This window comes from Chenopodium album, chromosome 22, assembly GCF_948465745.1.
Source record: "Chenopodium album chromosome 22, dcCheAlbu1.1, whole genome shotgun sequence".
Taxonomy (NCBI): Eukaryota; Viridiplantae; Streptophyta; class Magnoliopsida; order Caryophyllales; family Amaranthaceae; genus Chenopodium; species Chenopodium album.
Genome location: NC_137855.1, coordinates 5479264 through 5504028, shown reverse-complemented (window position 1 = coordinate 5504028; position 24765 = coordinate 5479264). Strand labels below are relative to the sequence as shown.

General features: G+C 42.2%; 3 protein-coding genes across 7 annotated transcripts; all 3 read right to left on the bottom strand.

Moving 5' to 3' along the window:
• Nucleotides 1-7799: 7799 nt before the first annotated feature.
• Nucleotides 7800-12796, bottom strand: LOC145606284 (uncharacterized). Its single transcript, XM_081662307.1, has 5 exons — nucleotides 12153-12796; nucleotides 11428-11804; nucleotides 10870-11316; nucleotides 10478-10729; nucleotides 7800-7963 (listed from the first exon to the last, which is right to left on the bottom strand). The coding sequence occupies exons 1-5, from the start codon at nucleotides 12794-12796 to the stop codon at nucleotides 7800-7802; spliced, it is 1884 nt and encodes a 627-aa protein (XP_081518433.1).
• A 2156-nt stretch (nucleotides 12797-14952) lies between these two features.
• On the bottom strand, nucleotides 14953-19241 carry LOC145604867 (uncharacterized). 4 transcript variants are annotated; one of them, XM_081660846.1, is made up of 6 exons: nucleotides 19128-19241; nucleotides 17670-17880; nucleotides 17044-17143; nucleotides 15783-15944; nucleotides 15351-15430; nucleotides 14953-15204 (listed from the first exon to the last, which is right to left on the bottom strand). In XM_081660846.1, the coding sequence occupies exons 2-6, from the start codon at nucleotides 17847-17849 to the stop codon at nucleotides 15112-15114; spliced, it is 615 nt and encodes a 204-aa protein (XP_081516972.1). In that variant the 5' UTR covers nucleotides 17850-17880; nucleotides 19128-19241; the 3' UTR covers nucleotides 14953-15111. The 4 variants fall into 4 exon arrangements, 3 of the variants coding, with proteins under 3 accessions (XP_081516972.1, XP_081516973.1, XP_081516974.1); XM_081660847.1 differs by having other exon boundaries at nucleotides 15351-15418; XR_014104965.1 differs by having other exon boundaries at nucleotides 15165-15204; nucleotides 15351-15515.
• A 1206-nt stretch (nucleotides 19242-20447) lies between these two features.
• Nucleotides 20448-24724, bottom strand: LOC145606091 (protein FAR1-RELATED SEQUENCE 6-like). 2 transcript variants are annotated; one of them, XM_081662150.1, is made up of 5 exons: nucleotides 24532-24724; nucleotides 22679-24056; nucleotides 21069-22230; nucleotides 20921-20986; nucleotides 20448-20827 (listed from the first exon to the last, which is right to left on the bottom strand). In XM_081662150.1, the coding sequence occupies exons 1-5, from the start codon at nucleotides 24539-24541 to the stop codon at nucleotides 20681-20683; spliced, it is 2763 nt and encodes a 920-aa protein (XP_081518276.1). In that variant the 5' UTR covers nucleotides 24542-24724; the 3' UTR covers nucleotides 20448-20680. The 2 variants fall into 2 exon arrangements, with proteins under 2 accessions (XP_081518276.1, XP_081518277.1); XM_081662151.1 differs by having other exon boundaries at nucleotides 22679-24004.
• Nucleotides 24725-24765: the final 41 nt, after the last annotated feature.

Genomic DNA, 24765 nt, shown 5'->3' with positions numbered 1-24765 from the left:
AAGTTGGACCTCATGTAATCCAGCCGGCTCAGTACATGGCTCAGCCGTTGTACCAAACGCCTGCTCAACCTTACATCCAGCCTGCCTTCTTTGGAGGACAGGCGGCATGCGGCTATCAGCCAATGGACTGGCAGCTTAGGCTGCAACACCTTGGAGACCAACCCACTGCTTTCTCTAAGGAAATAACCGACGCCGAACAGCCGGCCAAGGTTAAAAATGTGTTGGTAGGAACCTATGATGGGACCACCAACCCCGAAGACCACCTGCTAGCATACACCCACCTTATGTATTTACAAGGGCTGGATGATGCCGCATGGTGTCGCTGCTTTCCAGCCACGCTGAAGGGCATAGCCCAGCAGTGGTTTGGCAACTTGCCGGCTGGTTGTATTAATAGCTTCAAGACGCTTGCGTTCTTGTTTGCCTCCAACTTTTCTATGAACATCCCTGCCAAGAAGACAAGCCTTGATCTTGGCAATGTACAGCAGGGAGATAGAGAAGGCTTGCGTTCCTACGTCAGGCGGTTCAATCTGGTACGAATCCAGATCCATGGGCTATCTGACGAGGTCGCCTTTACGGACTTTTTCAAAGGTCTAAAGGACGGTTCTACCTTTAAGTACGAACTTGTCCGAAAGTAGATTTTCACTCTGCAGGGAGCGCTGCGAGAGGCGGAAGCCTATATACAGGCAACTGAGCTTTGCTCCTCCAACAAACAGTCGGACTCTAAGAGGTCCGACCGACAGAAGGAGAGTCGGCCTGCTCAGTCGGCTCCCAAGCCAGAAGAAAGCAAAAAGAAAAAGCAAGTCTGGGCCGTTGATAACTCTGATCAGCTGGCCCAGAAGAAGAAGAAAGAGTGGAAACCGTACACCCCAAGGTACGAATTCCACAAGGACTGCTGCTCCATCTTGATGGAAATCAAGGACCGGCTGACCCTTGAGAAGCCGACTCCAATGAGAGGTTCCGTTGAAAACCGGAACAAAAATAAACATTGCCACTTCCATGAAGATATAGGTCATGACACCAACGACTGTTTCAGCCTCAAGCGAGAGCTTGACCGTCTGGCCGACAAAGGACAGCTGAAGTCCTATGTGAAGTCCAAAGTGACTTCAAAGGCGAATCAGGGGCAGTCCAAAAAGAAGGCTCCCCAGCCGACTGTTAGTACCGACACCGATGAAGATCCGGTATATACCATAGCAGGCGGATTCGCCGGAGGTGGCCCGACCATTCGGGGCACCAAGGATCATCTAAAAAGGATGATCCATTCTGTTGAAGAGGGAGAGGCGGCAGGCACATCCGTCTTCCCCGAAGTCATCATCACCGAAAGGGACAGAGGCAAAGTCCGTCGGCCGCATGATGACCCTGTGGTCATTGAATGTAAAGTGGCCAACCAACTGGTTGGTCGAATCTTGATCGACACAGGCAGCTCCTCTGACCTCATCAGCCTCAAATGCTTGTCTAATCTAAAGTACAAGCCAGACAGCATGATGGAGGTTTCTCACACCCTTGTAGGGTTTGGGGGAGGACTCGTGCACCCTGTCGGACGGATAGATTTGCCCATCCGGCTGGGGCAAAAGGGAAACGGTCGGCATATGACCATCCGTTTCCTCGTGGTTGAAGAGCTTACTGCCTACAACCTCATCTTTGGTCGGCCCACTCTTAACGAGTGCAAGGCTGTTATCATTCCTGCTCTCATGCTCGTTAAGTATGAGAGGGATGATGGCACAGTCGGCTCCCTTAATGGGGACCAGAAGACAGCTCGGGAGTGCTATCTCTCGGATGTCAAGCCCGCGGCCGCAGCAGCCGTCCGAGGCAAACACACAGTTGACCTGGATGATGACAAAAACCAAGCGGCCCCACCAGCTGAGAAAAAGAGAAAAATTGATCAATTGGTGGCGGTCAAAAAAGAGAAAAAATAGCAATCACTGACCGGGGAACGGTCGGATGATCTCCGTCCCCAGCCGACTGGTGAACACATTGATATCCTTTTGGATGACGCTCGGCCAGAGCGAACTGTTAAGGTAGGGACGGTTGCATTTGTTAAGCTAGGTGACGGTTTGCACCAGCTTCTGAAAGAATTCAAAGACACCTTTGCCTTTGAAGTGGAAGAGATGCCTGGCATAAGCCCGGATCTCGCTGTCCACAAACTAGCCGTAGATCCTAAAAAGAAGCCCATTCGGCAAAAGAAAAGAAATCACGGCGAAGAAAGAAGTCAGGCGGCAGCAGCTGAAGTTAAAAAGCTGTTGGACGCCAAGTTCATTCGGCCATGCAACTTCCCTGATTGGGTAGCTAATGTTGTGTTAGTAAAAAAGCCGAATGGTACTTGGCGGATGTGTGTTGACTACACCGACCTGAACAAGGCATGTCCGAAGGATAGTTATCCATTGCCAAAGATCGAAAGTCTAGTCGATTCAACAGCCGGTCATGCCCTGATGAGTTTTATGGACGCCTATTCAGGCTTCCACCAGATTCCCCTGTGGAAAAAAGATCAAGAAAAGACGGCATTCGTCACTGATCAGGGGTTGTTCTGTTATACTGTGATGCCGTTTGGTTTGAAGAATGCGCCTGCTACTTTCCAACGAATGATTAATACGGTCTTCATTAATCAGATTGGGAGGAATGTAGAAGCATACATTGATGACATGATAGTCAAATCCAAACTACAAGTGGATCACCTCACTGATCTCCGAGAAACATTCGCCACACTCAGGCGGCACAAGGTCATACTAAATCCAAAAAAGTGCGTCTTTGGTGTTGAGTCTGGGAAGTTTCTCGGATTCCTGATTGATCAAAGGGGAATAGAGGCCAATCCTGAGAAAATACAGGCGGTCATCGACATGCAGTCGCCCCGTACTGTGAAAGAGGTTCAAAAGCTTACAGGTTGTCTGGCGGCCCTGGGGAGATTCCTCAGTCGGTCAGGCGATAAGTGTCTCTACTTTTTCCAAGCAATCAGGAAGAAGACTAATTTTGAATGGGGTGGTGATGCAGAGGCGGCCTTTCAAAAGTTAAAAACTCATTTGCACTCTTTGCCGAGGCTTGTTAGCCCTTTGCCCAAGGAGACGCTCTTCATGTATCTGGCCGTCTCCGATCATGCCCTCAGCGCTGTCCTCTTAGCTGAAAGAGACGGCACTCAGCTCCCAGTCTATTTCATCAGCCATGTTCTCAGGAACGCTGAGCTTCGGTACCCCATGGTTGAAAAGTTTGGTCTTGCCCTCTACATGGCCATCAAGAAATTGAAACCTTACTTCTTGGCACATGCGGTAGTGGTCTATACTGACCAGCCAATCAAGCGGCCTCTGACAACCTTGGAGTCTTCTGGACGAATGCTCAAATGGGCGATTGAAATGCAGGGATTGGAAATCACTTACGAACCCAGGAAAGCAATAAAGGGGCAAGCATTCGCCGATTTTATTGTGGAAATGACAAGGCCGGCTGCTCCGGATGATACTTGTCAGGTTTGGAAAGTGTATGTGGACGGGAGCTCCACTGCGAACGGCTGTGGTGCAGGGATTATCTGTCAGTCTCCTGAGGGGGACAAATTTGAATATGCACTACGGTTCAAGTTCCAGGTCTCTAATAATGAGGCCGAATATGAAGCCCTGCTTGCTGGCATTCGGTACTGTAAGGCAGTAGGGGCAAAGAAAATTGACGCCTGCTCAGATTCTCAGTTGGTTGTACTCCAGGTCAATGGAACGTATGAGGCCACTCATCCGGCCATGATAAAATATCTGCAGGCGGTCAAAACTGAAGTTGGGACACTTGAAGAATTTACACTAAGTCAAGTGCCCAGGTCTTCTAACAATCAGGCGGATGCCTTGTCCAAACTAGCATCATCCGCCTCTTGTGAAACGCCTCGGTCAGTTTTCTGGGAGGTCATGGAAAAAAGGAGTATCTCTGAAGAAGACCCCATTGGAGTTCTTGACCGAAGCTCAACCTGGATGGACAACATCCGGACTTACCTTACAGACGGCAAGCTCCCTGACTCACCACAGGAGGCGGCTGTTTTGAAAAAACGAGCGGCTAACTTCGAGTTGCGACAAGGGGAACTCTTCAGGGCTGGTTTTCTGAAGCCTCTGTTGAAGTGTGTTACCCCTGAGAAGGGTAAGGAAGTCCTTGAAGAATTGCATGCAGGATTCTGCGCCTCCCATATAGGAGGCAGATCTCTTGCTGCCAAAGCCAGGCGGCTTTACTTCTGGCCTATGCTGGAGTCGGATGCAATGGAGTTGGTGAAAAAATGTGACAAATGTCAAAAATTTGGCAAGCTCATTCATCGTCCGGCTACAGACCTGTCGGCCATTCACAGCCCAATACCCTTTGCCAAATGGGGCATGGACATTTTGGGGCCATATACAGCCGCACCAGGCGGCAAGCGCTACATTTTGGTGGCTGTGGATTACTTTACTAAGTGGGTAGAGGCGGAGGCGGTCAAAAACATTAAGACAAAAGATGTCATTTCCTTCATCTGGAGGAACATAATCACTCGTTTCGGGGTGCCCATGTCTATGGTTTTTGACAATGGTCCTCAATTTGAAACGTCTCAACTCAAGACTTGGTTGGGAGACCAAGGGATCTCTAGCTTCTTCGCATCAGTCGGCCGGCCTCAAGCAAACGGCCAGGTTGAGGCCTTTAATAAGTTAATCTCAGACGGAATTAAAAAGAAGATTGAACGGGCTGGTGGCCTTTGGGCGGATGAATTACCACACGTCCTCTGGTCCATCAGGACGACTGCTAAAGGGGCAACTGGAGAGACCCCATTCCTTATGGTGTATGGTGCAGAAGCAGTCTTGCCCATTGAACACTATGAGCCGACTCTTCGAATCATGTTGTATGATGAGGAGGCAAATTGGGAGGCCATGCGTCTAGCATTGGACTCACTACCAGAGCGCAGGGGCAATGCTGCTTTGCGCCATGAGATTTACCGTCTGAGAATGACTCGGGCTTACAACAAAAGAGTACACAAGCGTCCTCTCAAAGTGGGGGACTTTGTGCTACGAAAAATGGAAGCAGTCGGTAGGGCGAATGAGCAGGGCAAACTAACCCCAAATTGGGAAGGCCCCTACCGAATCTATGAGGAAATAAGAGACGGCACCTACCGCCTGGAAAAACCAGACGGCAGGCAGCTGCCCAGAACTTGGAATGTAGACAACTTGAAAAAGCACTACTTCTAAGTACGAATGTAAATGCTTCAATTTTGTTATCTCAAAGGTTTGTTAATGAGAATATGTTTCCCTTTTTCAAACTTTCACTATTTTCAGCACTGTCTGTACTAGCTACAGACGGCCAATATGTTTGTAAGGCGTCTGTCTCAACAGCAGACGTCCCAAACCCCTTGAAGGAGCCGATTGTTCTAAAACAGTCGTTCCTACAAAATTTTATTAAGTTTGTACCAACATTTACTTAATCAATTACGAGGCCTAAGGCCAGATATATATAAAAAGAGGCCGAATGGTCACAGTTTGCTCCAACATGAGTATGACCGTCTGCTCCAACATGAGTCAGATAACCGGCGACGCCCATTTGGGTGAATTCGTCGAGGAGAAGCATCTCCCATTTGGGTGGCACATTGCTCTACGAATATACAAGCGGCCCAACCGAATGCTAAGGCAGCACTCGCAGTCGTTTGTTATAATCGAAAGTGGAATCTAAAAGGCCAAAATTTTCTATCTGTTCTAGCACAGTTCGGAAATGGTCACTGTTCCATAAGTAGAGGCTAACCGAGGCATAAAGCCGGATGCGTCTGTTTTAGCTCAGGGGCAAAACAGGCGGAAATTTTTTTAAAATGCGTTAAGTTAACTACTTAGCACTTATTTGAGGCTATCAGCCGGATGCCGCCTGATCCCTACCTATGGGGCAAGACAGGCGGACAAATTATTTTAACGAAAATGAGTTAAGTCCCAGACTTGACACTCTAATCTCAAAGAGGCCAATGGCCGGATGCGCCTGTTTTTGCTTATGGGGCAGAACAGGCGGGGATTTTTTCTTAGCATAACAGCTAAGTTGGAAATTTGAGTTCTGTTCGAGCCAATGGCCGAATGAACACTTATTTTTGCCAAATTCTGGATGGACGTCTGCCGCGTGGTTTGGGGCAATCACCATAGTGATTGATTGACTTAGAAACCATGAATACTCTTCTAAGTATCAATAATTTCCAAGTCAATCAATCTCATAAACCGAAACCACTCGACATCCGTCCAGGGGCAAGAACATTCGCATGCTATACAGGTTATAACACTTGGCTAAAAAACATGCAAGAATTTTCAAACAATTCAATCAAAGGACAAAGTATGAAAAACTTCAGCCGAATGGCCGAATGGTTCAAATTAAAATGACCAATCGCCATCAGACGATTGGTTGAAATAGTTGTCTGGCAAAGCCAGAGAAATTGTCAAATTACCCGACCCCTCGGTCGGTAAAGATACAGAAATACTCGGCACACAGGCCGGAAACACAAATACTTGGCCATTCGGCCGCAGAAAAAAGAAATAAAAAGCTTAAGTGATCAGGGGAGAGTCTCTTCATTGACAGCCGGACTGTTACCCTTCGGCTGCTCTTCATCATTTTTCTCCTGCTCCTCCGCCTGATCTTCCTCCTCCTCCCCAGAGGACGACTCCTCAGAAGAATCGGACCCAGAGCCTTCGGCCTCAGCATCAGCCTTGGAAGCCTCTTCCATCTCCTCAAGGAGGCGATCGTCGTAAGCTTTGCTGAGCTCGTCAAACTTGGACTTCCAAACTTGGTAGTCCGAGTCTGGCTGAACCGCCGCCCAAGTGTCCCGCATGATGGCCTCATTGTCCCTGATCATTTGCTTGACCAGTTCAGCTCTTTCTTGCTCGGCCCGGGACTCGAACTTGGTTTTTAGCTGCTGCTCCTGATTGCTGAGCTTGTGCTGCAGGCGGCTCACCCTATTTTGGGCCCTTTCGGCCTCATCCTTGGCATCCTGAAGGGGCTCGAGCTCCGCCTTAAGGGATTTGATCTCCTTCTTGAGGTTGGAGACCTGAAGGCGGGCCGAGTCCAGATCCTTCTTCACCTGCAGATTGGCCTCCGACTTCGAATACATCATATCAAGCGTCAGAAATTCATTCTGAGCAATATCAAATTGAGCCCTATCCAAGGCGGACTCGGCCTGAGCCTTAGCAGCTTTTACCTCTTTGGACTTCTCCTTGAGGGGCTTCCCGAGCCCTTGGACGCGCAGCATGGCCTACAAAAAGAAGCCGGATGGTTAAGAACCAGTCGGATAAAACAGAACGACGAATGCTAAGGCAAGGCTAAGTTTATACCTCACAAAGGTTCCCTAGAATGCCATCAAGGTCTAGGGTGCCGACTCCTCTGACGGATGCTTTATCATCCGGATCAATCGCCCTCAGCATGTTCTTGGCCATTTGAACTACAGTCGGCCTCTGTATGGGAGCTGCAAGAAGAAAAAAGTTAGAAAAATACTAAAGTATGGATAACTTGAAGAAAGGAAACGGGGGCGAATGGTTCTTACCATCGTCCTCATCCACCTCCTCTTCCCCCAGAACCCTCTTCTGACCGGCAGAAGAGGCGGGCCTTTTCCCCAAAAGCCTCTCCTTACCGGATGAAGATGGGGGCTTTTCCCCCAGAAACCTCTTCTCACCAACAGAGGCGTCTGAGGGTCTCTTGGGTTTATGGGCAATGTGCTTCCGGTCGCCTTTGCCGGATGCGCTCACATCACCCGCCCTAGTCTTTTGGAGCTTGGGGTCGGATGGTTTGGACGGGGATTTGGAGGAGGTACCCTGTGTCATTGAAGACAAAGCAAAGGTCAGTAAACCTTCAGCAAAGGACAAGCATTAATCAGAAAAATGCCAAGGACAAAAGCTCACCCCTGGGGTACCGGCTGGTTGCTGCTCTCCCACCCTAGCAGTGGTGGCTTCCGTCCTAAGGACGTTTGATCTGTATCTGGCAGCAGATATAGCCGGCTTTCTGGAGGCCGAAAGTTTCTCCATTGCTTTGTCTGCAAAAAGAATCAAGTGTTAAAAGACACATTTAACAAGTGAAGACAAGCAAAATAGATATGGCATATTAAACAGACGGCCGACTACCTCTCGGCATCTCAGTACTTAGCCCACAAGCGGCCAAGAACGTCCCTTCCTCAAACCATTTGTACAAAGGGAGATAGCATTGAGGGGTGACTTCCTTGTCCCCCTCATCATTCGTCTTCACAGACACGGTGAACAAGCCCGCTTCCATGATCTCTTCCTTTGCTCGTCTAGGAAGAGCTGGCAATGCACTCCTGCCTGCTAGGAGAGGTGGATCCTTATTCCACCTGTTATACTTTTGGTTCAGGCGGCGGTCGGCAGTTTTGACTATGTAGAACTTAGTTCTCCAGTTCTTCCACTTGTTCTCTTTGTCGACAGCCATCATGTACCCCTTGCATGTAGTCAAGGTGTACCAGCCCTCGCCACCTCTAGCAGGCGCCCGGCTAAGATAATTCATGTGGGCGAATGCTTCAAAGCTCGCCTCCACTTCCAGCATCTCGCAGGCGGCAACGTACCCCAAAATATTGATCCATGAATTGGGTACGAGTTGCCAGATACCAAGTTGGTATCCATCCAAAATCCTCTCCACGGCCGGGTGGAGAGGGAAGCGCAAGCCAGCCTGAAAGGCCGCCTCATAACAACCGAATGCTCGGTCTGCATAGCTGGCCATACTCGGCCAAGTAATGGTGTCGTCCTTATTAGGGACGCACAAAGTGAAGCCATGGCCCAGAACAACCTTACGCTTAAAACTTGTAAGGCCGTTTGCCATGGTGTTCTGCCTGCTCTGCGGAACATGATGATAATAGGGAGCTTTCTCCAAGCGCCTGGAAGCGCTCGGCTCGGCCCAGGATTCCCCCCTCTCAACTGCCAAGGACTCCCTGGCAGCGTCTATTCTGGTCCTTGCCTCCCCTGAAGAGGCAGAGGCATTATCTGAAGAAGATGACGAGGTCGACTCGTCATCAGAACTTTCATCAGAGCTAAGGGACTGCCGACTGGTGCCAGCAGGGTCCTCCCTTAGACTCTCCTCCGGCGCCTGTTCAGAAGGCCCGGCTGCATAGGTTTCATCTGCCTCCTCCAGTATCCTATCACTAGGAGTACCACTTGAGGAGGGCGAATGATAATAAGTAGGGGTAGGAGGAAGATAAGAAGGGCTATCAGGGTGTTCCGACACCTCACTTCGAGGCACCCTCATTGAGCCGTCAGAATAAAGGGTCGAACCATCCGACGGGAAAAAAGATCCATCAGAGTTGGGTTTTCTTGCTGTTCTTTTCGTTATGGCCATCGTGTCCTGCACAGACGCGAAACCAGTCGGATTCGGAGAAGTTCGCAAAGCACAGTCGCTGGTCAAGCAGTCGGCACTGCAAGTTCTAGATTCAGCCATCCCCGGTGACCGGCTGATCACTATCCTATACTGTGCCGCATGCGATTGGGAAACCATTTTTTCGAAAACAAAGAAAAAATGAGAAACAAAAGAAGAAACAGGCGTTACCTTTAAAAGAAGGGTGAAGAGACGCTTGGTTTGCTGAGAACTGTCGGACAGCGGGCCGAGTGTCGGATGCTTGAGAACTAAGAAACACTTAGGGAATTTTGAGATTCTTAAAGTCAAAAGTCAGAGATTCTCCAAAGATTCGCAAAGGTGTAAAAGATTTGGGGGGTGAAAACCTTCTATTTATTGAAGGGTTAAAAACCCTAAAATTTTCCCTCCACAGTAACTATTCAAAATCCGACCAGTCGGATGATGACACCTGTCACAGGCAACACGTGGCGAGCGCATGTCACCTGTGAGGGGCAAATGATTCGGGTAAAAATACCCTAGGCCAGTTGGCCCAATCAGAGTCCGCCACGTGTCACTGAAAGGGGCGCCACCTTGGACCTCTCAGGGAACGACACGTGGCAGACGGATAAAAGGACCTGGGATTGGCGGCCTTCAGGCCCAAATCCCGAGGTCTGCAAAGGCTGCTTGAGTATTCCCTAGGGCAGGAAACCCTAGAGAGTGCACGTTTTTCGAGAAGCCTATAAATAGGAGATGACCTCCTCATTTGTGGCTACGTTACGTTACGTTACGTTACGTTACGTTACGTAATACATACATACGCAACGCGTAAAACATCTTGACACTCTTTACGTGAGATATACTCAGTGATTACTAATCATTGTTAGAACTGTCACTCTCAAGAGAACAGTACACCCGAGCTCGGAATCCGAGCAGATAACCCTTTACATTCCGCACCTTATTCTTCGGACTTAGACTAACTTAAGCTTCGGAGGCGGACCACCGACCATTCGGTGCTCCGTTGTTTTGCAGGTACAGGTATCCAAGCGAGCATCCAGTCTTAGTGTTGTAACTCTCCCAAGGGACTCAAAAAACCCCGAAACAGCATAAATGGGAATCGCTTGAGCAACATATTTAATGAGAATCTCCCTCCCAACCTGAGATAAGTAGTTCTCTTTCCACCCCTTTAGTTTTTTCCAGACTCTATTTTGAATACTCTGAAAAACCTGTTTTTTAGAACTTCCAATGTAAGTCGGAAGGCCTAAATATTTATCATGTCCATCGACAGCCTTAAAAGATAACTTCATCTGAAGCGTGTTTTTCTTCTCACGATCAATGTTACGGCTGAAAGACACCTCTGATTTTTCCATATCCAATTTCTGCCCGGATGCTAACTCATAGGTCGAAAGAATCTCCATAACTTTGTCAGTCTCATCCTCATTTGCACGCACAAATAACAGGCTATCATCTGCAAAAAAATAGGTGAGTAATAGGCTCAACATGTCTCCCAATCTTTACCCCGTGAATGACATTTCTTCTCAGCATCTCGGAGAAGAGCAGAAAGACCCTACGCACACATAATAAACAAAAATGGTGAAAGGGGGTCACCCTGCCTGAGCCCTCTACTTGGCTTGAAAGCTCTAGACGGCTGCCCATTAACAAGAACATCGAAAGACGCCGAAGAGACACATTTCATAACATTATCAACAAACCTCTCCGGAAATCCAAATTTCACCATCATTTTTTCAAGAAAAACCCATTCAACCCTATCATAAGCTTTGCTCATATCGAGCTTTAGACCCAGAAAGCCTTTTTTTCCAGTTTTCTTCTTTCGCAAATAATGGAAACATTCATAAGCCACTAAAATGTTATCAGTAATCAATCTTCCAGGAACAAAACCACTCTGTGACTCGCTAATAATAGAGGGTAGAATTTTTTTAAGTCTGTTTGCTAAAACTTTTGACACAATTTTATACAGGACATTGCACAGACTAATAGGCCTATAATCAACAGGAGACTCACACTCTTTTTTTTCGGAATTAATACTATATGAGTCTGATTAATAGAGCCAACATCACCTCCATTATTAAGAATGTTCAATGTATTTGCAATCACATCATTACCAACAACGTTCCAGAATTTTTGGAAAAAAAATAGCTGACATACCATCGGGTCCAGGGGCTTTTGTAGGATGCATTTGGAACAACGCTTCACGCACTTCCTCACCATCAAAAGGGGAAGCAAGCTCACTAAATTGGTCCTCCGAAACAGCAGAGTCAATCTTGTCGATCACATTCTCGGCCTCCACATGCCCATTCGAAGAGAACAGCTCATCAAAATACCTCACCATAGCCTCTGAAATCTGCTCCTCCTCCGAATATTTATTGCCGGCTACATCTTGTATTTCTTTGATGTGATTTCTTGATTTTCTCTGATTGGCTTTCGTATGGAAAAAAGTTGTATTTTTGTCCCCATACTTGAGCCAGTCTTGTCTGCTTCTTTGCCTCCAATATAGTTCTTCTCTGCTTTCTAACTCGTCCATTCTGTCATCCAGAGCTCACATTTGAGCTATTACTTCATCCGTTTGGGTCTCTGCCATTAAGCTCTCCATACTAGCTCTACACTCCTTCAATTCTTTAACAAAATCTCCAAATTTATTCCGGCTCCAAGCACTCAAATTCAAGGAAGTATGAGAGATTTTTGAACAAATATCGCCACCCCAATCCCACGCATTCTTCACAATATCACCGCAAGTTTCATCTCTCAATCACATTTCCTCAAATCTGTATTTTTTCCTCTTTTTTTTCTTTTTTTGTTTCCCAACTCCCTCGCTTATACATAGTAAGATGGGAATATGATCTGACTTCCACTTTGATAAATGAGAAACAAACGATCCCGAGAAAAGATCCCTCCACTCCTTGTTTGCCAAGAACCTGTCAAGTCGTTCCTGTAAGTTACGATCACCACCTCTATTATTTGTCCACGTGAAAGGATGCCCAATATAACCCATATCCTCCAAGTCACAAAAAGACACTGCCTCTCTCAGAATGTTTGCTTCAGCAATGTTAAAATCAGTCCCTCCTTGCTTCTCTGTTGACATAAGCATTAAGTTCAAGTCTCCACCACAAATCCATGGCATATTTTGATTACAGCGAAGACTCTTCAATAAAATCCCTGTTTTATGCTTATTCTCCTCCTCGGGGTGACCGTACAGGCCGGTGAATCTCCAAACATCCATACCCGACATCTTGACCCAAGAGTCAATGTGGTTTAAAGAAAAAGATCTAACTTCCACATCAATAGAATTTTTCCATAAAATTGCAATCCCTCTTCTTTTTCTGCCATCACTATCACAGCTCACTGCTAACATGTTATGGAACTTGAGTTTTGTTTTTATTTTTTCCATCTCATTATTCTTCAATCTAGTCTCTGATAAAAAAATTACTTGAGGATTTTCAAGGAAAACAACATTTTTCAATGCTGTAACCGCAGGGGTATTCCCCAAGCCCCTGCAATTCCATGAGAGGATGTACATCATTGATCACGAAGAGCCCATGGAGTGGGGCTCGCCACGTTTTCAGTAGTAACAACAACCTTGCGTTTCTTGCTCTTATCCTCATCATTCTCACCATCCACCAGCATGATACTCTCATCCACCCCTTCTTCTTCCCTCTCCCCCCTTTTAGCACCTGACATATGCACACCCCCTCCCTTCCTGCTCTCCCTCCCTCCTTTTATTATATTCACACTTCTGAGCTTTCTTTTCTCTCCTTCTTTTTCCTCCCCCTTTATGATATTTTCACCTTTTTTCCCCTCTCCATTCCCCAAAATATTTTCTTTTAAGCCCTCCTTACCCATCCCTTCATGATTATTTTTTACAGATGAAGTTTATATCGCCTCCTCCCTTGTTACTTCCTTTTCTGATTCTTTCTGCTCCTCTAACTTGCTGCATGACTTTAGCATCATCTTGTCCTCACACATTGCAGTTCCCACAGCCCTTAACACCAATTTTGAACCACTGCTATCAAGGACAGCCATTAGCTCAGCCTCCTTAAATTACTTCTTGGACTACTACAATTAACCTCATCAACCTTTTTTATTGGGGTTGAGAAGGCTAGTCTTCTTGCTGCACCTACAGGGCCAAGTTTTATAACATCCGGATCATTATAAGTGGGAGCTTTTTTAATTTTTGCTGAGTGTCTCAACTTCTCCATACATACTTTCTCTTTCTCTCTTTCAGCCAAATCAATTCTCACTTTTTTCTTAGGGGTTGCTCGAAGCCAAGGTCCATATTGATAGACCATCTCCGACACTTCCCCTTCTTGTTGTTCTTTGTACTGGCATTCTCTTTCAGTGTGCTCCATCCTACCACAAAAGAAACAAAAATCCGCTAAACGCTCAAACTTTAAATCAACCCATTTAGATTGATTCCCTCCAATCGCCAGAAACAAACAAAAATCCGCTAAACGCTCAAATTTTATTGACATTTACTTCAACAAAAGAAACATTTTGTTTTAGGAACACAAAATATTTATGCATTTTTACTTTTTCTACATTACTAATTTTGGATTTTGTTTTGCATTGTTATTTATTTTTGAAAAACAAGAGATGGATTTTTATTTTATTGATAAAACAAAAACTTTTTTTTTCAAAGAATAATAAAAAAAAAAAAAGCTTAATGGTATGCTTAATTCAGTTAACTAGATGTCAAAAATTTATGTCTTGTCAAAAAATTAGATGTGAACTTGTTTGAACTTATCAAAACTTATTAAACTTTATTGAACTCATTACACCTCATTAAACTTATTAAAACCTAAACTTTTTTTAAAGGTGAAGAGAACACGTCTAAATCATCTTTTGGATGATAAAATTTTTAAGAATTTGTTGTTGATAAAAGTAAACCAAAGTAGAATAGTGATTATAATTGAAATGAAATAGACAAGATATGAGCCTCAATTAGCCCTTGAAGTTTCACCAACTAAAGTTATTATTATTTTACGGTACATTGCTATATTTCAATTACATGAATTTTACTTATTCGAACATATCTAAATTTATTAGCTTTCATTAGAATTTTTGTGATAATTTAAATCTAATTGAGTCTTAGTTGAGTTTTTTTTAAAAAAAAATTCAATGAAATAAGTGGAAATAAATCAAATTAAACAAGACCTATGCATAAGCAAAAATCTTAAATGATCGGGGGTTTGTCCATCGATATTGCTTACAAAAAATAGAATCTAATAGTCTAAATTATGCTTCATATTTTTCAAACAAACATCTTTATTAACTGTTTAAACATAATTTTTTTGAGATATCACTCAAAACACTAACACACGATTTATTATCTACGAAGTACTAAATAGGAGGTAAAGGAAGGAGGGTCATATAGGTTAAGAAGGAGTCGAAAAGGGGTAAAAATAGAAGCAAATTTCACTTCTATAGTTACTTAAAATTAGATGAGAAAGGTATACGTTGATGGTGATGAGAATTATCTGGACTTGGTGAGTACATAAATTTTTTTGTAGAAGATCACACCCAAACAATAAAATTAGTTCAAAGAATTGGGGCTAGATGATGAACACTAGCTGAATTGAATCATATAAAAAATAAAAAAAATGTGGTCAGCTCTGGATTGTTGACATAATTCAATACTCCGTATTTCGTTGGAATCTAGTGGCCACCCAAAAAACAAAAAACAAAAAAATTGTGTAGATCTTTATACTTTCATCCCAAACTTTAAGTTCTGATACATACATGGGGCTAACTTGAAACCTTGAATACATCTTAAAAAGTGAAAAGCTTTACGCATGTGAAGAAGCCGGTCAAGCTCCCCACGTCATAAGAGCTGTTCTATGACAGCACAGAGTTATAGGAGGAGGAGGAGAAGTAAGAGTTCATCTGCGTCTCCTCCACGCAAGTCCCGTAGTCCAGGTGTGGCATCAGCTGATACAAAAGAGGCCATAAAGAAACAAAAGAAAGAAGAAGAAACAAAATGTACCATCATAAGCTCTAACTGGTGTATGCTTTTCTATGTTTATTTCTGGACTAAGTTCAACTAGTTAGGCTAGGGCAGCTTCCTGCTTACTTACCTTTCCTCTAATGAAAACATCAATGGTAGGATTCCATATGGTGCCGGCTCTTGTTGCTTCATCTAGTTCTGTTTGAAGTTCTGCATTAGTGTTTCAGAGATGAATTCGTGCTGCATTTTTCCATTTCCAAAGATAAATTCTTCACTTCACTTGTGACAGTCATGACTAAATGGTAAAACATCAATCATCTATGATTAGATTACTTGACAAAAATCAGCATCAGAAGTATGAGAAGTAAACGATACACGTGTGCTAAAAAGAATCAAGGGAAGGGATTTTGATCTGACTAAGCACTGACGAATTTTAAATTGTTGGAGGATCAATTAATGCGTTTTTATGGTTCTTCTGGGAAACCTAAAAACTTGTTTATAAGCTTTGCAACCGGTTTAGCATCACCAGCAGGATATGGAAGAAGAGAATCTAAATCCATACTTGCAATAGTCTGATAAAGGGTTTGAGGGTGTGCACAGCACAAGTGTTTCCTCTCTGCTAATTCTTCTGCCAGTTCTTCTTGATGATTATCCATCAAATCCTCATTCACCACGACAATTAAAGGCTTACGCTGCCGTAATGTCTCAAAAATGCTGCCTGATCCTGTAAGACAACCAGTAATACTTGCATTAGCTTGGACAAATTGTATCCTAGTAGATCATGCTATGGTAAACAAAACATACATCAACTCTCAGTGGCTTTTGTTAATTTGACAGTGATAATAGCTAAGGTATCTTTCTCAAAAATATTATGTTTTGTTTGATAAACTACTATGTTCCAGCACATATTTTCTCAAAGAAATTCAACAATCAATCTCTTTACAATTTTAGACCAACTAGGAGCAATGTGGCATACATTTATGTGGCTACAACAGAGATACATAGTGTGGGTGTTTATTGATTGATACAATTACTCTAGTAACAACAGCAAACAGCAGACCAAGCAACTATTTTTCAAACGAAGATACCATGGCCACAGAAAGGTTCAAAGTGAGCAGGGTGAATAATGCAGTAAAACATAATATAGCAGGGTGCATAATTCAGTCATCATAAGATAAATAGAAATCGAAGCCAAACCTTGACTTTCTCTCCCCAACACAACTTATCAAATAGTCATTAGGAGAAGTACACACCCAATCATCTAAGCTCTAATACAATTACATAATTGGCCCATCATAAGGCAGGGAATAGTAAAAAAACATTGATCAGATATTGGATAATAGCAAGATTCACAAAATTATGACCAACACCAGATACCTAAAGGCTAAAGGTTATTAAAAGGGATACAATAATTGCCCAGGGAACCATGAGACCTTTAGGATCTTTTTAGGCTTAAAGCTATACTTGTCAAAAATGAGATGACCCATAAACAAATCCAAAATATAAGGCTTTTGACAACATTTGTTTCACCGGAAACCCGAAAGGATCCACTAAAGACTAATAATTGGTGAGCTGAGATTCACTCAACTGGAACCTGAAATTACCCAAGCTGAAACTAATCTAACCAACTCATCAGACATGTCACTGCCTCACTGGTAGAGAGTCTCCTTAGATATACTTGCAGAAAACCAAAAACCTTTCAAGTTTTAATAGTAATTATGCTAAGGAAATTCATACTCTACTTCTGGCCTAGAATATAATGACTATCAAAGAAAACAATTTAGCACCCAATTTTTTTTTTTTTTTTTTAAATGTACAGATACCTGCATGACTTATGACAAGAGAAGCTGATGAAAGGCTCTCTGCAATGCTAGACGAAAACGTGAAGTATTCAATGGCTAGGGACCCATCGTCACCAGTTGACTACAAGTGAATCAGATAAAAACAAAAGTCAGACCCTACATCAAGTAAAGAGTTCAAGCAGTAGTATGACTGATGCCATTGTAACATATATAATTAATATAGTTAGAATTTTGCAATGCAGTAATGCAGACCGGAGCTAGATCCAAAACAAGATTCTATCCTTATTTTTGTCCACATGAATTCTCAGATATCTTAAGGTTACATTTAATAGTGTTATCTACAATAAAAGGCCTAACATACAATGGCAAAACCCCAGTATGGAGTCAAATATGATGTGCAACAGGCAATTACTTTATTTTAAAAGTTACATAAATTATATGTTAGCACTTTCACACCTCACTTGCTATTGATAAAAATCATGTTTGATGCTCAACAGGCAGTTTATTAATACAAGTTCCAATGAGTAACCAACTAAAGCAGCATTTTCCCTTTTGTTATCACCAATTTTAAAGCCATAAAGAATAATGCCATGCTCTAAAACATCACACACAAGTTCAGGTGGCAACAAGGCCAACATTCAAAATACCCTGGCAGGGATGTAAGACCCACGGCCGATTTGAATCAGGAGGTGTGTATACCCTTTTGCATATAATTCATGCTTGACTTCAGGAGTGTCCACTGCTTTGACAAGAGCATCAAATAGAGTGGTTCCAACAGTGACAAAAACTGTTCTCTTAGAAATCTTACTACCATCTGCACTTTCCATTTCCACAACGTATACACGTCCAACTTCACAGCTGTTCACATACAGTTTCACTTATCAAACTTACAAAGAAAAAAACAACAAGAATATGAGGCTATATATCTCAAGAACGACCAATGAATCCACCAGTCCACATTAATGGCTACAATGCTAATTCTTTCACAACACTTAAACCAGATTTAAAAAAAAAAAAAAAATTAACTAAAGTCCACACAGGTATTAGATAGAAGGGCATCAACGATGGCAATTAAATATATACACATGTATCATGCTGCATCCTAATAACCCAAACTATTTTCACTAACAAAGGAAAACATCAATACAGTTAACAAATTTCTAACCCAAATCTTATCAAGAGTCCCACAAATCAGCATGTAGCCAACTAAGCTTGCCACGTCCATCACTTACAATGAAGTCTCAGTCAAAACCATTACTACCTACAAACTACAATGATTGCGAAATATCTTATTTAACATAATCTAAATAATACTTTCGTACTTCACACGCGGCAACACACAAATATGTTCATGATACAAGTAACTTCAACCAAAAGTCCAAAACACGCTGTTAATTGAGAAATGATAACAACACCCTCATACCAAATCACAACAGATTCCTATGATATATACTATAGGCCTCGGATATTCACTTTATCTTCAGTCCCCGAGAATCTTCCTCTCTTCTTACTTTCTTAGTAACCTAAAAATCATACACTAGTACACTGCAATGCTAAATCCAAAATCTTCCACTGCTAGCATAATTTACTCAATCTTAATTGTTCTTCGTTCTAGAAACAATTAAACAAACTAATCATCAAATAAACTTACTTTCATTCCTTAAGTCAAAAAGTTTCATTGTCGACTACTATCCTACTTGAAATTCCTTCACAACAACACGCGCAATCGTCTTCTTCGCGACTGTAATTCATCACCAGTAAACTCAAACGCAACACTCAAAGATTGGCTCACTTGAACAACAAAATTCTTCATCAATGTGTAAAATTACCACTCAAATTCACATCAATTCACCTACCAATCCACTAAAAACACTTCAAATTTCACAACAATTCGCCTAATTTCAAACTGGTCTCATTTTTCAATCCACCTCTCATTCACTCAATCAATCAAATTAAAATTCCATCAATTCCACAAAACACAAATTACAACAATACAAATCAAAATTTAATCATTACAGAAATCCTAACATCAGATATTGCACATAAATTTTTTCCAGAAATCTTATAAAAATATTGATAAAATCAGATCGATCATCCAAAAGTACCTGAGTTTCTTCACCTCAAACTCGGATCAACCAAACGGAGCCTCCTTTAGAGAGAGAGAGAAACACAGAGTAGAGAGAGAAAACGGAGAAACTGAGAAAAAAAGGGACTTGTTGGTGACAGCCTGTAAAACTGTAATCAACTGTTTTCACTTTTCACTTAGGATCCGAACCTATTTGGTTCGGGTTTTAATGGATCCGAATCTTGCTGATTCGGTTTGGTGAGGGTATTTTCGTCATTTGAGGAGGGGTTTCTGGGTGCTGAAGCTAGTTGTTTTGATTTGGTGAGGGGTGGTTTCGTAAATTTGAGTGGTTTTAACAGCTTGTGCTACGGTGTCTTGAGTCCAGTTATCAGTTGACACGTCATTTTGTTGGGTCTTCCTCAGTTCCTTGCTGGCAACATTGTTTTTGTTGGTTTTTGTTTTTTTACATGTACTTCAACAAAAATATTTATGCATTGTTTAAGAGAAAATACAAGTTTCTCAACATGAGAAACTTGTATGTTTCTCAAGAGGACACTTTCGCCATTTTCTGTGAAAAAAGTAGGGGGTTGTTTGTCCATTCACAACTTTGGATTGAAACGGTGAAATTGAGACAGTAGACAGTGTTAAGTCACTGTAGGGAATTCTGTTAGCGCCATCTTTACTAACGAGGAGTACTGTACATGACAGATGTCGCAACAAAATCGGACCTACTTACCCTTAAGAGAAAGAAAAAAAAAAAAAAACCCGAGCTTCTTCCTAACTTTCTAAATTCAGAGTATACCTTCACCAATGTTTGGGCTTTTCCAGTGAGGGTTTAGGATCGGCTACGACCGTACGGACTACTAAGCAAGCAACTGGCTTGTCCTCCGTCGTCCACCGTCGTCAATGAGCTAATAGTCTAGGGTTGCGAACTTGCGATTTGCGAATGAATTGAAGGTAAACCAGTTAATATGGATCCACTCTTCAAATAGATTATAGGGCTTTGGGCTTTAATTGACTTTTTTGCTCCATATTAATACTAATGGCCTAGCTACTTCACTAATAGCCTAGCTATATAATAATACGAATTAATAGGTGTTTAGCATAACTAATACAGTAGTAAACTAGAACGTGTAGTAAGAATAATTTATTATTATTTTTTTTAAACTTAGTAAGAATAATTAGTAAATGTTCCTAGGTACTTTCTTTTTTTAAATTTTATTTTTTATAATAAACATGTTCCCAGGTGCCTTATCATAACTAATATTTGACAAAAAGAAAAAAAGGATTTCGTAACTAATTTGGGCGTCAGGTACTTGTTTAGCATAACAAGTCAAGTTAGAATACATAATAATACTAATTAATCGCAAATTCTAGTGCTGCATTCGATTGCTAATCAATATATGAATGGGCTTTCAATACTTGTTTAGCATAACTTATAAATTAGAGTACATTAAGACTAATTAATACTTCTTATATGTTTGGGCTTGTAGGCCTTAATTACAAAATCACAAAAGGCATTCAGTATCAACACAGAAGGCTCCACCAACTGGTCAAAATTCTTAGCAGGGCGCAATAGCCTACAACAACGTATCAGGACTCAGGAGGACCCGAACAATAGCCAATGCTGTTCCTAACAAGCAGGTCATCCTCTTCAACAAAATCCAGACATTCTTCTGCAACGATTGATCTAGCTTCTTCACTAAGACCATCAAGATCACACACATGTTTCCTCTTAGCCTGTTTATAGACAATGTAACCACAAAACATTTAAGATTCTGAACTGATGTAAATTTGTACATATAACTGAATAAAAACAGTACAGGGATTTACTGGGATTATTAAGCTTGCACAATGTGGCTCCTCTCTCAAATCAACATTCACCTCAGCCTCCTCAACCTGATAATTACCCAAAAAAAAAATGAAATTACCAGCAAATTAAAGCAAGCGATTATAACTTCTAAGACCAAGTACAACATACCTGCTTTTGTTTAGGTTTCTTGAAACCAATCTCTGCTAATGATTTGTTTCTTGAACCTTTAGGTCGACCACGACCCTTCTTCTTTGGTGGCGGGTCTTTTACACATACTTCATAGACATCATTAGGGACCGAAGAAACCAGTAGACTAGGCTTTTTCACTAAAGAGGTAGTAACCGCACCACTATTAGACCCATTAGCATCCTCAGGGAAACTCAATGCAATAGTTTGTTCCAACTTCTGCAGCCTGCGAGTATTCACTTCCGAACGCAAGCTTTTAATGCCATTCAAAACCAACTCAACCGTTTCATCATTCACCATAGCTGCCTCGTCCAAAAGTGGCTCACATGCATCCATTAATATATTAAACCTCTTCACAGTAGCAGATTCTTCGGGATCAACATCCGCTACCCTAATACGCGTGTGCTTGCGCATTATATCCTTCCGCCACCGGCTGACAATGTACATCTCAGGTATGTCGAAAACAAGGTTACGATCCAAAATTCTAATCATGTGTTTGCACAAAATACCATGTGTTTCAAACCTCCGACAATCACAACAAACAGCCTTAGTCTCCGTGTTAAAGGTTATGGAGTACAACCTTCGTCGGTCTGTAATAATCTCTTCACTCCTACCATTGGGAACTATCCAAACACGATCCTCCAAGATGTACTTAATGACGTTGTCAGCAATCATATGCTCACCTCTGTCATAAACATACATCATCCTCGAGCATTCAGTCTGCACTTCTTGAAATTTAGTGTCCGTGTACAACTTTTGAAAGATCCTCTCTGCCTTGAAACCGCTTATCAGCCTTCGAATGTACTTAGAACAACGAGCATCTGCATCGGTCTCATCTCGTATTCGCCTATCCATGGCCCTGCGATATTTGTCTGGAAATTCAAATAACTTGGTATTACGAGTAAGAAAGCCATCAAAAAAGCTGTTGATGCTCTCGACCCTTTGTGTCGTCTTCATGCCGGCCCAAAAATATTCCTTCATATAAGCCGGTATCCACATATGTCTCTCTTTGTAAAGCCCTTGAAGCCAATCATTAGATTCAAGCTTATACGTGGTCATAAGCGTACACCAGCGATTTTCAAACTCATCTGGTGTAAAACTTTCATAAATAACCTCTTTCAGCTTGTTTTTGAATTCACTGTACCTATGAAATACAAAGTCACAGATAAAACTTTAGATATAATAACCTAACCTTTGTAACTAATGTAATTGCACTACACATAGAATTCATGGCTCACATTTTACTTACAATATCAACAAGCAGTTCATAAGACACTCAATATTTTGATACCAAACATGTAGAACATTAGAACCTGCTTAAACATTTTCAGAACTTACAGCATACAAAATCAGCACTTACACTTACAGTATGCAAAATCAGCAATCATGACTTTACAGTAGACACTCAATGTGTTTGTAAAATATGCACTTATAGTATGTAAAATCAGCATTGACAGTAAACACTCAATGTGTTTGTTTTTCAGATACAAAAATACTTCCATTAGTCAACCAAACATGCACAATTAAAAAATTATCAAGACACTCAGATAAAACGCTAAATTTGAATTAAAAAAAAATCAGCAGGAACTCACTTAGAACATTTGCCAAGTTTCTCGGGAAACTTCCTCATTATATGCCAAATACACCATCGATGGCGGGTGGAAGGCATCACCTCAGCCAACGGCTTGCGCATTGCAGCAGCTTGGTCAGTCAAAATGGCCTTAGGTGGCCGATCATTCATAGCTGCCAACCATTGTCTGAATATCCAAGTAAATGTGTCCGAGTCTTCATGAGATACCAACGCACAACCAAGCAAAATTGACTGGCCATGGTGGTTAACACCAACAAAATTCACAAAAGGGAGGTCATACTCATTTGTCAAATACGTGGCATCAAAACAAACAACATCCCCAAAATCTATGTACGCGGCTTGGCTCCTCGCGTCAACCCACAAGACATCTTTCAAGCGACCTTCTACATCCAACCGTTGCGCATGAAAGAAATTTTGGTTTCCGGCTTGCATTTTTGCAAAGTAGTCCATCATTGCTACTGCGTCCCCACCAACCATCTTCAAGCGCCTAGCTTTGTAAACCTCATGTTGAAGATCTTTCACGGTCAACGACATGTTCTCCATACCATTTCTCTCCGTAGCCATGCACCCATGGATTTGCCTAATAGGTACACCCTCCTCAAAGAAGTTCAACAATTTCTTGCGGATCGACTTAGTGAAGTGTTTCATGCGATACTCCTTTACAAGGTTTGATTTGCTTGGACTGGGTTTGTGGTTGGCATGTTGCAACTCCACCGATCGCACCACCCACTCTCCATCGTCATTAACACTTGCATATAACATGGCAGTGCATTCACACTTCTTTGATGTTCTCTTTCCACGGCGTAATTCATCCTCACCAACTACTCCATCAATGACTCCACCCGTTCCAGCCACATCCATCGCCTTAGCTCTTTTTTTGGCTTCCCTCCTAGCCCTCATGTCCGGAACACCCCAACACTCACACTTCCAAGTTGTTGCTATTCTCTTTGTTTTGTCCAACTTATGATTCACACCTTGCACCCTGCTAACACCAAAACCTTGCTGCTCAGCATAATCCTTATAATAGGATTCAACGTCTTGCCAAGTCTTAAAAACCATCCCAACTTGCGGAGGCTCAATCCGAGTGACAACAGTAACACTATTGCTAGCAACTATGGTATGTGTGGTCTCAATTGTCTTCATTGGAGATATGTAATTGACAACACTTTGTGCTGGCTCCTCAACTGCTTCACCATTACCACAAGAATTCTCAACAACAATGTCATCAAGTCCACCGTCAAAAATGCCAAGATCATCATCCGTTCGAATACCACCACCTAAGACATTAACCCCACTACCCCCGTCTGCCACACCAATCTGACTAACCCTAAAAACAAAGGGTAGTTCATTTTCCGCATCAAAAGTATCCAACGTATTACCTAAAAAATTGTAAGCAGTACATGTAATCATGAACCAGTCCAACATCACAAAATTCTACCAAGCCATCAACAAGTACTTCTATTAATACATGCAACCAAGCCAATAAATTACCAACCCACACTACGATGAAGATTTAAAATAGCAGGAAAACAATCTTACATCACATTAAAGCAAATTCTTATTACATCACATTAAAGCAAATTCTTATTCAAACCCATCAGGCTCAACACCTAACAAGTTCATCTGCCTAAATGATCAAATCTTCATTTCTAACAAGCATTTTATCAAACACCTTGTATGCACTATTAGGATAAACCCATTTTGCACAACAACCAAGTTTTAATTGCAACACAATTACATAATTCATAAACAAAAACTAATCAACTAATCAATTGACACAATTATAAGAATCAAATAGCTAAAATTACTGTAAATTTAAGATAATTATACAAATACATGAAATTTCTCACATACCTTCCATCATAGATCTACACTCAAGTGACCATGTACAATTTTACAATTTCAGCAAAAACCTTCCACCATAGTCTCCTTGTTGGGAAACACCTTCAAATGTCACGCTCGAGCTCGAACTGGAACACCCACCGTAAGACGACTGTCAGCCTTCGCCAAACACCAGGTCTTAGAGTAAATAATAGAGTAGAGTGTTTTTTTTTTTTTTTTTTTTTAAGAGCTAAGTGTCGAATGAAT